Source organism: Grammomys surdaster, unplaced genomic scaffold, assembly GCF_004785775.1.
Source record: "Grammomys surdaster isolate TR1022 unplaced genomic scaffold, NIH_TR_1.0 126187, whole genome shotgun sequence".
Taxonomy (NCBI): domain Eukaryota; kingdom Metazoa; phylum Chordata; class Mammalia; order Rodentia; family Muridae; genus Grammomys; species Grammomys surdaster.
The window spans coordinates 6,482,849-6,496,493 of NW_021620993.1; the positions used below are offsets into that span (position 1 = coordinate 6,482,849).

General features: G+C 45.5%; 1 protein-coding gene across 1 annotated transcript in view; it reads right to left on the reverse strand.

Moving 5' to 3' along the window:
* Maea (macrophage erythroblast attacher) overlaps positions 1-7,091 on the reverse strand; it is a 36,291-nt gene extending 29,200 nt beyond the window's left edge. The window contains exon 1 of the mRNA XM_028758148.1: positions 6,996-7,091. Coding sequence (XP_028613981.1) covers positions 6,996-7,064 — 69 coding nt within the window. The 5' untranslated portion in view covers positions 7,065-7,091. The remainder of the gene's footprint in view (positions 1-6,995) is intronic.
* Positions 7,092-13,645: the final 6,554 nt, after the last annotated feature.

Genomic DNA, 13,645 nt, shown 5'->3' on the forward strand with positions numbered 1-13,645 from the left:
ATGGTTCAAGGGTTACGAGCACTTGTTGCCCCAGAGGACCCGAGGTTTGGTTCCCAGCACCGGCTCCAGGAAGCTAAAAGTGCAACTCTAGCTCCAGAGATGACACTTCTGGCCTTCTCAAGTAACCTGCACTCATAAGCACATACTCACACACAGACACATACATCTAACTAAAAATAAACCTTTAAAAATTAATAAATAGGGAGGATGCAGAGGTATATTCCCTTAATCCCAGCACTCAGGAGGCAGAGACATGCAGATCTCTGAGTTTGAGGCCAGCCTGGTCTACATAGTGATTTCCAGGACAGCCAGAGCTACATAGAGAGACTATCTCAAAACAAGCAAGCAAACAAACAAACAAACAAATGGGAATCTAAAAACAAACAAACAAACAAACAAACGAAAAACCAAACCAACCAACCAAACAAACAAACAAAAAAACAGGGTAAGAAACGACCACAAACCTCTTTATTATTTAGGCTACAAATGGGCTATGTATTTCCAGGTTTTGTCTAGATGTGGCCAGTCTATGTCTATAAATGTTCCACAGGGATTCTGGAAAGATGCCCTGTAAGAAGCTGGTCCACATGGCATAGCAGTGTTCTAACCTTCCCAGCTAGACATGAAGCCTGTCTCCCAGAAGCTACTATTAACTAAGGATCTTAAAGATCAAGAGGACAGAAGACTTGGAGGTGTGACTTCATATGTGTTTAGAGGGTAGGGAGACAACCTAGGGGTTGTAGCCTGCCATGGAACAAGTCAAGAAGACACTGTATTCAACTAGGTTGGTGAGGAGTAAGTCCGAGGCTTCAAGGCCAGAATCTCTTGTTCATTTTGCAAGCGGCACTCCTGACCTACCTCACAGATAACCAAAGAAACATACACTGTAGTAGCCACTACATAAGAGCTCGAGCAGCTTAGCTGAAGGTGGAAATCTGAGAGCAAGCACTAAGGCCACCTCTCAAGGTTAACTGATGACACCAAAGAGCAAGCAAAATTATTCCAGATTGTGGAGAAACAGTAAAGGTACCTATAGACAACCCAGAAAGGAAAGAAGAAAACCTGGAGAAAGGTGTGGGAGAGTAGTATGAAAGAGAAAGTAGTAGAAGATAGAGGGAACAGCAATAGCAGTTGTCTACATACTGACAGACCACTCCATAAGGTGGGAGCTGGGCAAATGCAATAGCAAAGTAGGAAGGAACACAAGGAAATGCCCTAAAGAGTTCAAGTGGGGCATGTGGAACCCATAACTGTCATGACAGGCATGGACAACTAAGCTGGTAAAGGTCTAAGACAGATGAATAGGAAAGAGTATCTAAAAGGACAGCAGGAAGAGGCTGGGCGTGGTGGTGCACATGCCTTTTATCTCACTGCATGGGACCAGAAGTGGATCTCTGAGTTCAAAGCCAGCCTGATCTGCACAGCAAGTTACAGGACAGCCAGAACTAGAGACACTGCCAACAAACAAACAAATAGGATAGGAGGGAAGGTAGCCTGGGATACAGGTAGGTACTGGGTAGTACCAGAGGTTCACAATCAGAAAAGAAAAGCCAGGCCCAGTCACATTCTGTCGGATAGTTACTAGTTATGACAACAGTGAATACTTCTTTTCAAATTTTCAAAGGAATGGTTCCTATGTCTAAAGATTCTGTAGCAACCATACCAACACTGGCAAAGCCTGAACTCTGTGACACTGAGCCCCATGAGACTAGTGGCAGTCATGAGACTTCCACAGATGGATACACACTGGATATAGACACTGGTCAGTCTCCTTTCTTCTGGGCCTACAGGCCTCACACACTGACTAGGTCATTCCCAGCCATTTTCATCCTGCTGGTCTATGTGCCTTCTGAGGCAAGGTCAGCTAAGATTTTACACAGTCCACATGGCTTCACAGAACCAGCTATTATTTCCATGATCACTAGCTGAGGTTGTCAGACAGAGGAGCCCAGTCCCCTTCCACTACTCAACTTCACTTTGGCTTCATTAGTATCTTTTTAAAAAGTTATTTTTTATGTCTGTACATGTATAGGAGGACATGAGTGTCAGAGTGTATGCAGAGGCCATGTAAGCAGACGTCACCTTTTAGGAACTGTGTTTCTTCTTCAACCACAAGGCTTCCAGGAATCAAAGTCAGGTCATAGGTTTGTCAGCAGATGCCTTCACCTGCTGAGCCATATCGCCCATCCTGGTTATTTTTAACAGATCTATATATTAAACACTCACTGGTTAAATGCTTTCTTCGGGCAGGGTATGAATTCCAAGAGGACATGCACAAGTACCTTACATAACACCTGAGGGTCCTCACAAAGTCTGATAGGAAACTCAACAACAACTTCTATCACAGCAAAGGCCAAGGCCTTGTCTCTATGGTCTGGGCTTTACAACGGTAATGCAGCCTCCTGGATATGCCCTGCTCAAGTCCCTTGCCACTCTGTGCCTCAACTTAGCAGTGCCTCTAGCATGGTCTACCCACCACAAGTATTACAAAGTACTGTTTTCCTAACTCAAAATCTGTTTAAGATAATAACATGGAAAAAACAAAACCCAGCAGCTATCAAAGTATTCAAGACTGCACTTTCTAATCTCAGTAGGCATCCACCTTTCAAAAGGACAGAGGTATACTAATAGGACACACATTACTCAAATGTCCGACAAATCAAAGGCAAGGTGATTAAGGGGGGAGGACATATGCATCAGGACACAGGTCCTAAAGAACAAAAGGAACTCAGACTGGACCACTGACAAATGGCAGGGTCTAAAAGAAGAGAAAGGAGGCTGCTTCAGACTAGAACATGCAGAGTGTTTAAAGGTGGCAGGGTTTGGTATTGAATAAAATTAAAATTTACTAAGAGGGCAAAGAGTGGACCAAGCATGCTTACTATCATACAGCCTGCACATTGAGAACAGCTGGCTCAAATTTGCATATCCAAATGTTTGACCTATTCTAGGATTCTACTATAGCCACCACCTAGCAGTGTGTGCATGTCCCAAGTCAAACTCTATGGTTATTAGCATTTCTCATACTTGATGATCCTACCAATCTAGCCAAGATCAAGTTTGCAAAACTGCTCTAGAAGTTTAATACAGGGCATGTAATGGGCACTCACACTTTCTCTGTGATAATTCAGGCTGGGAGTTTCCAAAGCAGTATTTGGTCAACCAGTCTGTTACCAAATGCAAGGCAGGATAGGCAAGGAAGTATTTCTGTAAGAAAAAACTTCAAGGACAAGAAAGATTACGCTTGAAAATACTACACCCAGGCTTCTGAAGAGCACCAGCAGTTCTCTTGTGTGTGTTCTCGTTCGTTCTCTCTCTCGTTCTCTCTCTCTCTCTCTCTCTCTCTCTCTCTCTCTCTCTCTCTCTGTGTGTGTGTGTGAGAGAGAGAGAGAGAGAGAAAAAAAACAAGAGAGAGAGAGAGAGAATGAGGAAAGGGGGGGGAGGGAGGGGGGAAGGAGAGAGAGAATGAACTGTGGAAGCTGGGAACATGACTGGGCTCCAGAGAGGATCAAGGTACGACAGGGTGAGATTCAGAAAGAGGCTGGGGTCCAGGGCCAGCTACCCCAATATCTTCAGGTCCTGACAGTGGACAGTGGCACAACACTAGGCTGCAGCTATCTGAAGGGGGAAAAAAGAGTAGAAATATTAATGGAATGACCTCTTCAGTAGACTAATTTAAAGAGGAAAAATCTCCCTTTGTAACAACAACAACAACAACAACAACAAGCTTAAAAAATAAGTCAAACAAAGGATCTAAGTTTATGATGCTGGGCCACGAATCCTAGTCTCCTCTTGCTTCAAAGGGCTGTCACTTTCTATCTGGCACCAGACAGACTTCCAACAGGAAAAAAAAAGGCTGCAGTCAGAATTCAAGAGGATGTCTCAGGAACCACATTACCAGAGTTCTGAAAAACACAGAAACAAGTCCTCTAAAGCAACATTCAGTCCAGAGGTCCTCATGCTGGTGACTCTGTATCCAAGGCAACCTGGCAATGTCTGGAGGTATTCTGGGGATACTCCTACACCTGGTGGGCAGAGGCTATGGATACTACTGGGATAATGAAGCTGAAAGGTTCCAAGGCTTATAAAGAAGCCTGAGGCAGGGCACCACTATGGAGGAAACACAGGAACACAAAAGAGCCATGCCCAGAGTCAGGGTATGCCAGCAATAGCCCCTCAAAGAAAAACAAGATGGCTGCCAGGTGCCTGAGACTGCAAACAGACGTCTAGGTCCACTACTTAAGCTCACCTGCCAGTTCCCAAGCCTGTACATCTGAAGACTCTATTGATAATATATACAAATTATGAAATTTCCAAAGAATAAATCTTAAAAAATTTAAAAGTCTGTCCAGTATACTCCAGCTCCCACTGTTTTTCAGGAGCCCACCAGCCAGTCTTCACCTCTGGGAGGGACTCCAACCCACAGGCCACACATACACAAATACATCTCTCCTGGCATTCTGATTGGTTCTCTGTCAACAAACACTTCGGAATCAAAATATAAAAGTCCCCATCATCAATTACTCTTGAAAAAGTACAGGAAATGGAGCTAAGTATGCTTGCCAGAATGCTTGCCAATCATGCAGAATGTCCTGGATTTGATATCTATCACTGCATAAAGTGGGTGTGGTAGCACATGCCTGAAATCCCAGCACTCAGGATAGTCGGGAGGATCAGAAATTCAAGGTCATCCTTAGCTAGCCAGAGATCCTGTCTCAAAAAAACAAAACCAACCAAACAACAATTACTTAAAGGAAAAACATTAATAAAGCAAAGACACACTGTCAACAAAGCACAGAAGTTATAAGGCGAGGTCTGCAGGACCTAGAGAGAAGTGCTACTTTTTCCTGGAGCGGGTAGCATTTCTACTCACAAAAACTTTGCTTAGTATTATTCTTCAAAAAGAAAAGGGCCATGCAGTGGTGGTGCACGCCTTTAATCCCAGCACTTGGGAGGCAGAGGCAGGTGGATTTCTGAGTTTGAGGCCAGCCTGGTCTACAGAGTGAGTTCCAGGGGCTACACAGAGAAACCCTGTCTTGAAAAAAAAAAAAAAGATAAAGAAAAAGAAAAAAGAGAGAGAGAAAAGAGAGACATGTGACTGTTTAAAATGACACCACCACCGCCCTGTACCTGCATGAGGATCCACACAATCGTTTTCATCAGAAGCTGTGCAATGGCTCTGGAATGCAAAGCACATTCTTGGTCACCAGACGCCAGACTGGAGGAACCCTGACCATCCATTTCACTGCCTAATGCATTCAGTAAGCCAGAGGGAGGGAGGGGGGAGGAAGCTCTGAAACCTTTTCTGTCTGTGGGTCCCAAATTCACCAGCCAGAACAAATAATCATGTTCTCCCACAGCACTTCCTTGCAACAGGCCTGGAGGTCCTGGCTAGGCCCAAAAGTCAGTGGTTACAGGTCCAGTGACAGAAGTCCTCAAGCATAGACCACTATAAGCTTCAAGGTTTCCATCTGTCAATCAACAGAAATCCAACAGTGCCAGGAAACTACAGGATTGGTAAGAGTGGCCTGTAATCCTATCGCTGGTGAGGAAGTAAAGAATTGAAGAGTTCATGGCCTACAGAAGCCTGTCTCAAAAACAAACAAACAAACAAAAAAATAAAACAAAAACAAAACCAAGGCCTGAGTGTGAAGCTCAGTAGCAGAGCATTAGCCTAGCACATACAAGGCCTAGTAGCACGTACAAGACCTAGGTCTGTCACAAGTACCTCCTACTCTCCAAAAGCCATACATTTTGAACATCTGGCAAAAAGACTGCTGATGTTTGCTCCCTTCCTTGGTCAAATAAAGCACAGAATACAAAACCTCGATTAAATATGGCTGCTCACCTACTACTGAAGAAGACCAGCCGGGCCCTGCTTCTGCCCTCCTGTGAAGACAAACGACTCCAGAGAAGTCAGATGTCACAGGGACAATGACAAGAGATGCCTTCCAGGGAATGCCAAGACTTTCATTCGTAAAACGCGATCACTCACTTCACCCTCGGGGGAAAACAACTGCTCCCTAGGGCTTACATCTGACAAGGGAACACCAGCAGTCAGGTACCTCCCATACACAATCTGAGTCTCCCTAAGAACAGAAATGGCAGTCTAGCCTAGAACCTGTAGTTCTACCTTGGCTAAACAACCCACCCACCACCAAGCGACCACTCAGTCACCACAGATATGGATGAGGTGCCAAGTGATTCAGAAGAAAAACTGCCCAGACCTCAGGAAAGGAATGTAGAACACGAAGGCTCAGCCGGCCGGCCTTCCTTGGAACGACAGAATTTTTTCTCTGAAGGATTTCTTCCCAGGTGCTTCACCGCAGTACATCCGGTACCATCAAACCCTCTAGTAACTGAAGAGCCACTACCAGTTTTCCGTCTGGGATGAACGTTTGTCTTAAAGGAACGCACTGGCGCAGCGACCACCCAAGGTCACGCCCCGGAAACCAAGGGCAGGAGCTACGCTGGAGTTAAGGGGACGCCCAGCGAGGCAGGGTGCCACTGGGTCGCCAATGCTCCCCACTGGCCCCCTAATTAGCTCCAGAGGCATGCCCGCCACGCCCCAGGCCGAGCTTCCGGAAGGACGCCGGGGGGCCGCCGCGACCCACCTCCGCGTCCAGGGCCCCTAGTTCTCCAGTGCCCGCCGTTTGGGCCGTGGCCTCGCTGCCCGCACTTGGATGGCCCGCAGCCTCTAGGCTTTGAGGGCTGGGTGCAACGCAGGGCTCAGGCTCCGCCGCCCGGACCTCGAAAGCCCTGTGACCCTGTGGCCCCGCGCCATCTAGGTCACAGTACACCGAGAAGTCCCCCTTATCCCCATCGGGAGGCCCCGGCCCCTGCCCATCGCGCTGGAGAGCGGCAGCCCCACCGCCCCCGACCCCGCCCCCGGCCGTGCAGTCCCTCCAGAAGCGACTCCGGCACCGTCCCAGCCCCTGCGCCACCGCGACCTCTCCGAAGACGCTGTGGCGACCCTAGCCGCGCCAAGAACGCACCTTGAGGGTCGGGTACTCCTGCACCTTCAGGGTCATGGACAGCTGGGCCGCCGACTCCTGCACCGCCATCTTGGGCCGGCCGAGCGGAGGAGGCGGGTACGGGGCACGCCGGATAGTGACGTGCTACGCGCGGGAGCAGGCGGAGCGGCTGTGCTTCTGCACCAATCGTGTCACCTGGCCGCCCGAGCGGAAGAAGTCCAGAGCCAATCATTTTTCACGGGCTTGACCAATCGCCGACAGCTCTAGAGAGCGGCTTCCTCATTGAATTGTCCGCAGGCGTAGGCCGCAGATGCGGGCTTAGTAGAGCCGGTATCCCGGCGCCATGTACACTCCAAGGGTTGGGGCTGGGACGGCTTTCGTTGGGATCGCACCCCCACACACACACCTCCGAAGTCGCCTCTTGTAGTGGTCACAGGCCCTGTCTTAGCGCTTGGTAGCTGTTATCTCTGGGTGGTCTCTTAGGGGTGCGGTTTTTGCCATCCGGGAACTACTTTACTTCGTCTCCATTTTTGCAGATTAACAGCCCTGGAGTCCAGGAGCCGACTTCCCAATAAAAGATAAAGAATGTTTACAATAGAATTGGACAGGGAGGGGCCATCGTGCAGCTGGGCTTTCCTGCCAGTAATAACATTAGGAACGCTTGAAAACTGCTTTTGTTAAAAAGCGAGGACTCCTTGATTTGGGTCCGAAAGGCACCTGGAGGTGGCCAGTCCCGACCTACACTTGTAGTCAAGTTGGATTCCTGGAGCAATGATAATGATCAGTTAACATCTTTTCTAATAAAAAACTAAGCAACGTTGACGTCCAGGGCCCCCAGGTGAGAGCAATTAAAGTAGACTGCACCCTACAGCACAAGTCACGAGGACCAGAGAATCAGCCTGTCCCCTAAGGCAATGAAGACTTATTCAAACCACCTGAAAAACAGAATTGAAGTAGCTATCAACCAGACCACACCTTGACTGAGATTGCTTAGTTATCATACCTCTTCTAAGTCTTCCTTTATTTTGAACTCCAGTTGGCAGTTGGTAGCCAGACAATAGACTTAGGGGTCACTGAAACCCTTTATCTGAACTGAATAGCCTTTGTGTGTGTGTGTGTGTGTGTGTGAATTGAACCTATCTCAGGTTTGCATGATTTCTGAGAAGCCAGAAGAGAGCATTAGCTCCCCTGGGAGCTGGAGTTACAGAATGTTATTAGACAAGCACATGGGTGCTAGGTACTAAACATGAGTCCTCTACAAGACCAGCATGTGCTCTTAACCCATGAGCCATCTCTCCAGCCCCCTCACCTGCTCTTAAAATTAAAAATGAAATTACATTTCATTCTTTAGGAAATGACTTCTGCATTAAGTTGTCATTTGTATTTTACAGAACTCAATCTTTGTTTTTGTTTTTCCTTGAGACTATCTTGGAACTCTCTATGTAGACCAGGCTGGCCTCAAACTCAACAGAGATTCTCCTGTTTCACAGGTTCTCTGTGCCCTTTCCCAGATGGTACTATCTTCCCTGCAGGTTCCATGCCTCCCTCCCCCTAGTTAGTGTTTAGTCTTAGAATTAGATGATGAAGAAATCAGTGACCCTCAGGCTTCCAGTCATATTTGCACAGTGGTTACACACTCCCCTCTGTAAGCCATTCTGTCTGACTCTCTAATATGATCACATTTATGTTCAGGACTGTAATATATGATATACCATTGTCCCCTTAGAGGCCAACTCTGTGGCTTCCTGGATTCAAAACGAACCCAAGAGAGAAACTTATGTTTCTTCTCTGATGCTGTCAGGTTGGTATGTCTAGGGTTGTAGGAATGAATTTTTATTCTGTTTATTTAAAGAATAAAAAGGCAGGAAAAGCAAGGCCTCAGCACTCAAGTTTTGTTGAAAGCACACACAAAGGCATGACAAAACACCAAAAGATGCTCTCCTCAGTAGGGAGGGAACCAAAAGATGGCGCCAGAGTCTGCTCAGATGGAAGGGAGATTTTATGTTTGGGGATGGAGTGAGTCCCCTCTCTCCTTTGGTTGATTTGGGCTCTGGCAGGGGATTGTATGATCCAAACCTAGGGAATCTATGGTTTCCATCACAGGAGCCCTCCAGTGGGGGCATTGAAAGTCTCACCCAACAGTTCTCTCTGTAACAGTGAGAGTCAGGGGAAAGCCCACCAAATCTTTGTCTTAAAGAGGGAGAACCAGGAAGTCAGCCATCTTAAATCTTAGCATGAAATCATCTTAAGTAAAAAACCACACTGATCTAACTAGAGCCTCTTTCCCATTTGTCTTCTGACCAGGGATCTGTCTGATTCCTAGTTGTTCATCTCCATACCAAACAATCATGTTTTAGAGCCATTGAACTTAATCAGGAATGTTTAGCAACAGTAAAGTAACAGTTTGTACACTGAAGCTGTAGACTTTACATAATCTGATTGGATCCTTCACTCTAGAACAGTGTGTCTCAACCTTCCTAATGCTATGACCCTTTAATGCAGTTCCTCATATTGTGGTAAAGCCCAACCATAAAATTATTTTGTCGCTAACTGTAATTTTAACTAACTAACTCTAACTGTAACTGATAGCTGTAATTTTGCTACTGTTATGAATTGCAAAGTAAATGTCTGATATGCAGGATATTTGATAGGCAACCCCTGGGTAGAGAATCACTGCTTTAGAGTTTCTTGTACTTGCAAATGGGAACTATTTTTCTCTGGGTGACAAAATGTTTGAGGGGGAAAAAACCTAAAAAGGAAGGAAAGATTTAGTTTAGCCCATGGTTTGCAGAAGTTTCAATTTATTGGCCATGGCCACCTGGCTCCTCTGCTTCCAGGATTCTATGGTGAGACAGAACATTATGGCAGGGAATACGTGGTGAAGTAAAGTGTCTCTTTGTGGCTGTCTAGAGACTCAGAGACTGAGAAACAAGAACCCTCCATTGTAATACATTCAAAAGACTAGAGAAAGACTTTTTATTTTTATTTTTTTATTTTGCAGAAATGGTGGACATCAGCTTAGAGAACAGGAAAAGATGACTGGTGCCCTAGTTTAGCATGAGATAGTGGTTTGCTTTGTTTGTTTGTTTGTTTGTTTTATTTTTGTCTCTAATCATAAAAACTTTCTGCCTCTTATTCCCATAGGCAGTTATAGCAGAGAGTTATAATCTTCACACGTGTCTACCGTAGCCCCTCTCTGAATCTGTATCCTATTGATTCAGGACACAAGGCCTTACCTAATGAGTATACTGGAGCTTGGGATGATTGTGGTCCTGGGATCTGTCACGTAGGAGACTGCCTGTGACTTTTCAACCCTAGGATGGACTGAGAGCACGTAGACAAGCAGGGCCAGCTGCAGCTGGGGAAGGCTTAACGCCTGCAGCTTATCATCCTATGACTCTTTGATGAATTTCGAGTGCACCGAATACTTAAATGGACTATAAAGAATTATTTCTTACAGAGACCAAGAGAAGAAAGGTTCGGGGACAAAGTATGTTTTTTTAAAAGCATAGTCTCTGTCCCCCCCCCTCCTTTCTTCAACTAAACTCCACCTTTTAATTACTCATTCAGGGCTTATGTTTAATTACCTCAGGATCCAATCTCTTCTCAACAGTGCCACCAGCAAAAACCAGGTCTTCAGTACATGAACCTTTAAGTGGGGTACTTCATAGACAAATAGTAGAATTCTGCCTCTGCCTTCTAAAGACTTACATCCATTTCATAGTGCATTTGACCTATCTCTAGGAATATGCAAATGGTCCCAACATTGCTTAAAAGTACAGACTTTTCTGCATCAAAGCAAACTCTTAACTATAACCTCCTATGTAAAATCAAACCAAGTTCCATGCTTTCAACATACAATGGCACAGGGTAAACATTTTTGTTATAATCAGGGTGCTCTGGAGAAAGAGAGCTAAAGAGACAGGGGATAGATATAGATATACAGATATAGATCGTGTGTGTGTGTGTGTGTGTGGCTTTATTAAATGAGTGGTAAGATAATGACAGTGGCCAAATCACACCTGGGACACAAAGAATTTGGTACTCCGTCCTTGAGTCTGGGAACCTCAACAACTGTAGTAGTCCCAGAATAATTGTCCTTCACTGGAAAGCAATGATCAGTAATCACTCAGTCCACAAGACAGGAAGCTTCATGAGTCCTAATCTGGTGCTGGGAGAATAAAGGCTCTGGAGAGCCACTAGTCCCAATCCCACAATAAAAGCCTGGAGACACTGGTTCTCTAGTTAACGAAGGAACCAGCAGCAGAAACAATGGGAAGATATGCTTGGCAGCAAGAAGGCAAAAAGCTTCTTTTTGAAATGCTTGCTTTTGCCGGGCAGTGGTGGCACACGCCTTTAATCCCAGCACTTGGGAGGCAGAGGCAGGCGAATTTCTGAGTTTGAGGCCAGCCTGGTCTACAGAGTGAGTTCTAGGACAGCCAGGGCTATACAGAGAAACCCTGTCTCAAAAAACCAAAAAAAAAAAAAAAAGAAAAAAGAAAAAAAGAAATGCTTGCTTTTGGGGAAAAAAAAAATCAGAGCTCTTACCAGAAGGTGCCACCCACATCAGTAAAGGCAATCGGTGAGTATAAACTGTAATTCCACAGCCGATGACAATTCCACTGTCATTATCTTACATTCTGCATGCTGCAGAACCAGCATCCTATGAACATCACTGACATCTGCTGTGAGCAAGAGCAGGAGACAGGCCTTCTTGAGCCACGGCTGCAGTGGCTTCCAAATGCCTGGTTGGCTAAATCTTGGGATAAATAGGTGACTCTGTTCAAGCAGGAAAATATCTTTCAGATGCTCTTTCCCTTTCCACCCTCAGGTTTGTACCGGGAGGGGTCTGGTTAATTCCTGAGGAAGGCATCTTCCTCACTGTCCTAAGGTAACTACTTGTCTTCTTTGTGATGGTCCTGTTCTGAGCAACTACACTTGTCCTGGGCATAACTAAATGAGCTCCCTTTCTGTCCAAACTGAAAGTTTTAAAAGCCAGCTTTGTGCTCCCAAATATCACTCTAAAGCTGACTAAAAGGAGCCAGTAGTCACCACACCACAGGCTAAATGCTAAGCTGCCTTGATATTTTCTCTGCTAGTCAATTAGTCTACAACTTGAACTCAGACTTGCAGAAAGTCTGAGAGCCTGGGCAGAATGTAGTCAGGTTCTTTGCCTCCAGTTGGCCCCCAGTCCAATTCAAAGTAGCAGTCTTGTTTCCATATGAAACTTGAGCATAATCTTTATTATCTCTAGTCCTATCCATGTCTTGGTCCTTGAAGCTTACCCCAGGACCACACATTTACTTCTGCTCAGGGTTTTCCAAATAGCTCCTGAACAACATAGTTGGGTTTAATCATAGCAATGATTCCACCAAGGCAACCCTTCTAAGGACAACATTTAATTGGGGCTGGCTTACAGGTTCAGAGGTTCATCATCAAGGCAGGCATGGTGCAGGAGGAGCTGAGTTCTACATCTTCATCGGACAGCTGCTAGAAGAATACTGGCTCCCAGGCAGCTAGGACTAGGGTGTTAAAGCCCACTCCCACAGTGATACACCTACTCCAATTAAAGCCATACCTACTCCAGCAAGGCCACACCTACTCTAACAAGGCCACACCTCCAAATAGTGCCACTCCCTGGGGCACGCATATACAATCATTCACACACTGCTCTCAACATTCTTATCTTCCAAACTCCTACAGAACAGCCCACTGAGTTCTCAGTACTCAATGGCTTTTCTAACCCAGAATTCCAGAGTTCTTCTACAATCCTCCACTGCCACCAAACAAAATGGTCAGGTCTGTCAGCAATACCCCACTCCTGGGACCAACTTGTCTTAGAATTACTATTGCTATGCTGAAACATGTGTCCAAAAGCAAACTTTGGGAGGAAAGAGTTTATTTCACTTACAGTTCCATATAATAGTTTATCATCAAAAGCAGTGAGGGCAGAAACTCAAACAGGGCAGGAGCCTGGAGGCAGGAGCTGATGCAGAGGCCATGGAGAATGAGGCTTACTGACTTACTACTCACAGCTTGCTCAGCCTATCCCACTAGCCCAGCGATAACACCACTCATGATGGGCTGGCTGGGTCCTTCTTCAGTAACACTATTGATAGTGTAGCAGAATCCAGAGGCCTCAAACTAGACCAATGACTCATTGCAATGAACATTTGCAAGTAACGGTATTTGTAAACACATGGGTGTACTGTGTGAGACACTGTGAACCACCATAGATCCCACAAAGAGGTTTTGTTTTTAACTTTCACTTTTCATTTTCTTTTGTGAGGAAGGTTGCAAGGGCAGAGAGTTGATATGAAGGCCCTGCCTGGGAGGTTGAATGGGGTTAGAATGTGTGCAGTGAAGTTCACAAAGAATCAGTACATTTTATTTTAATTAAAAAAGTAAATGCCCTGGGGCTGGTAATATGGCTCATTGGTTAAGATCCTTGGGTGCTGCTCTAGAGGACCCATGTTCAAATCTCAGCACCCACACCACCCACATGGCAGCTCAACCATCTATCTGTAACTCTAGACCCAGGGATCAGATACCCTTACACAGACACACATACAAGCAAAACACCAATGCACATAAAATAAAAATAAATCATTTAAAAAGTTATATGTACATATATATATATATATATATATATATATATATATGTAAATATA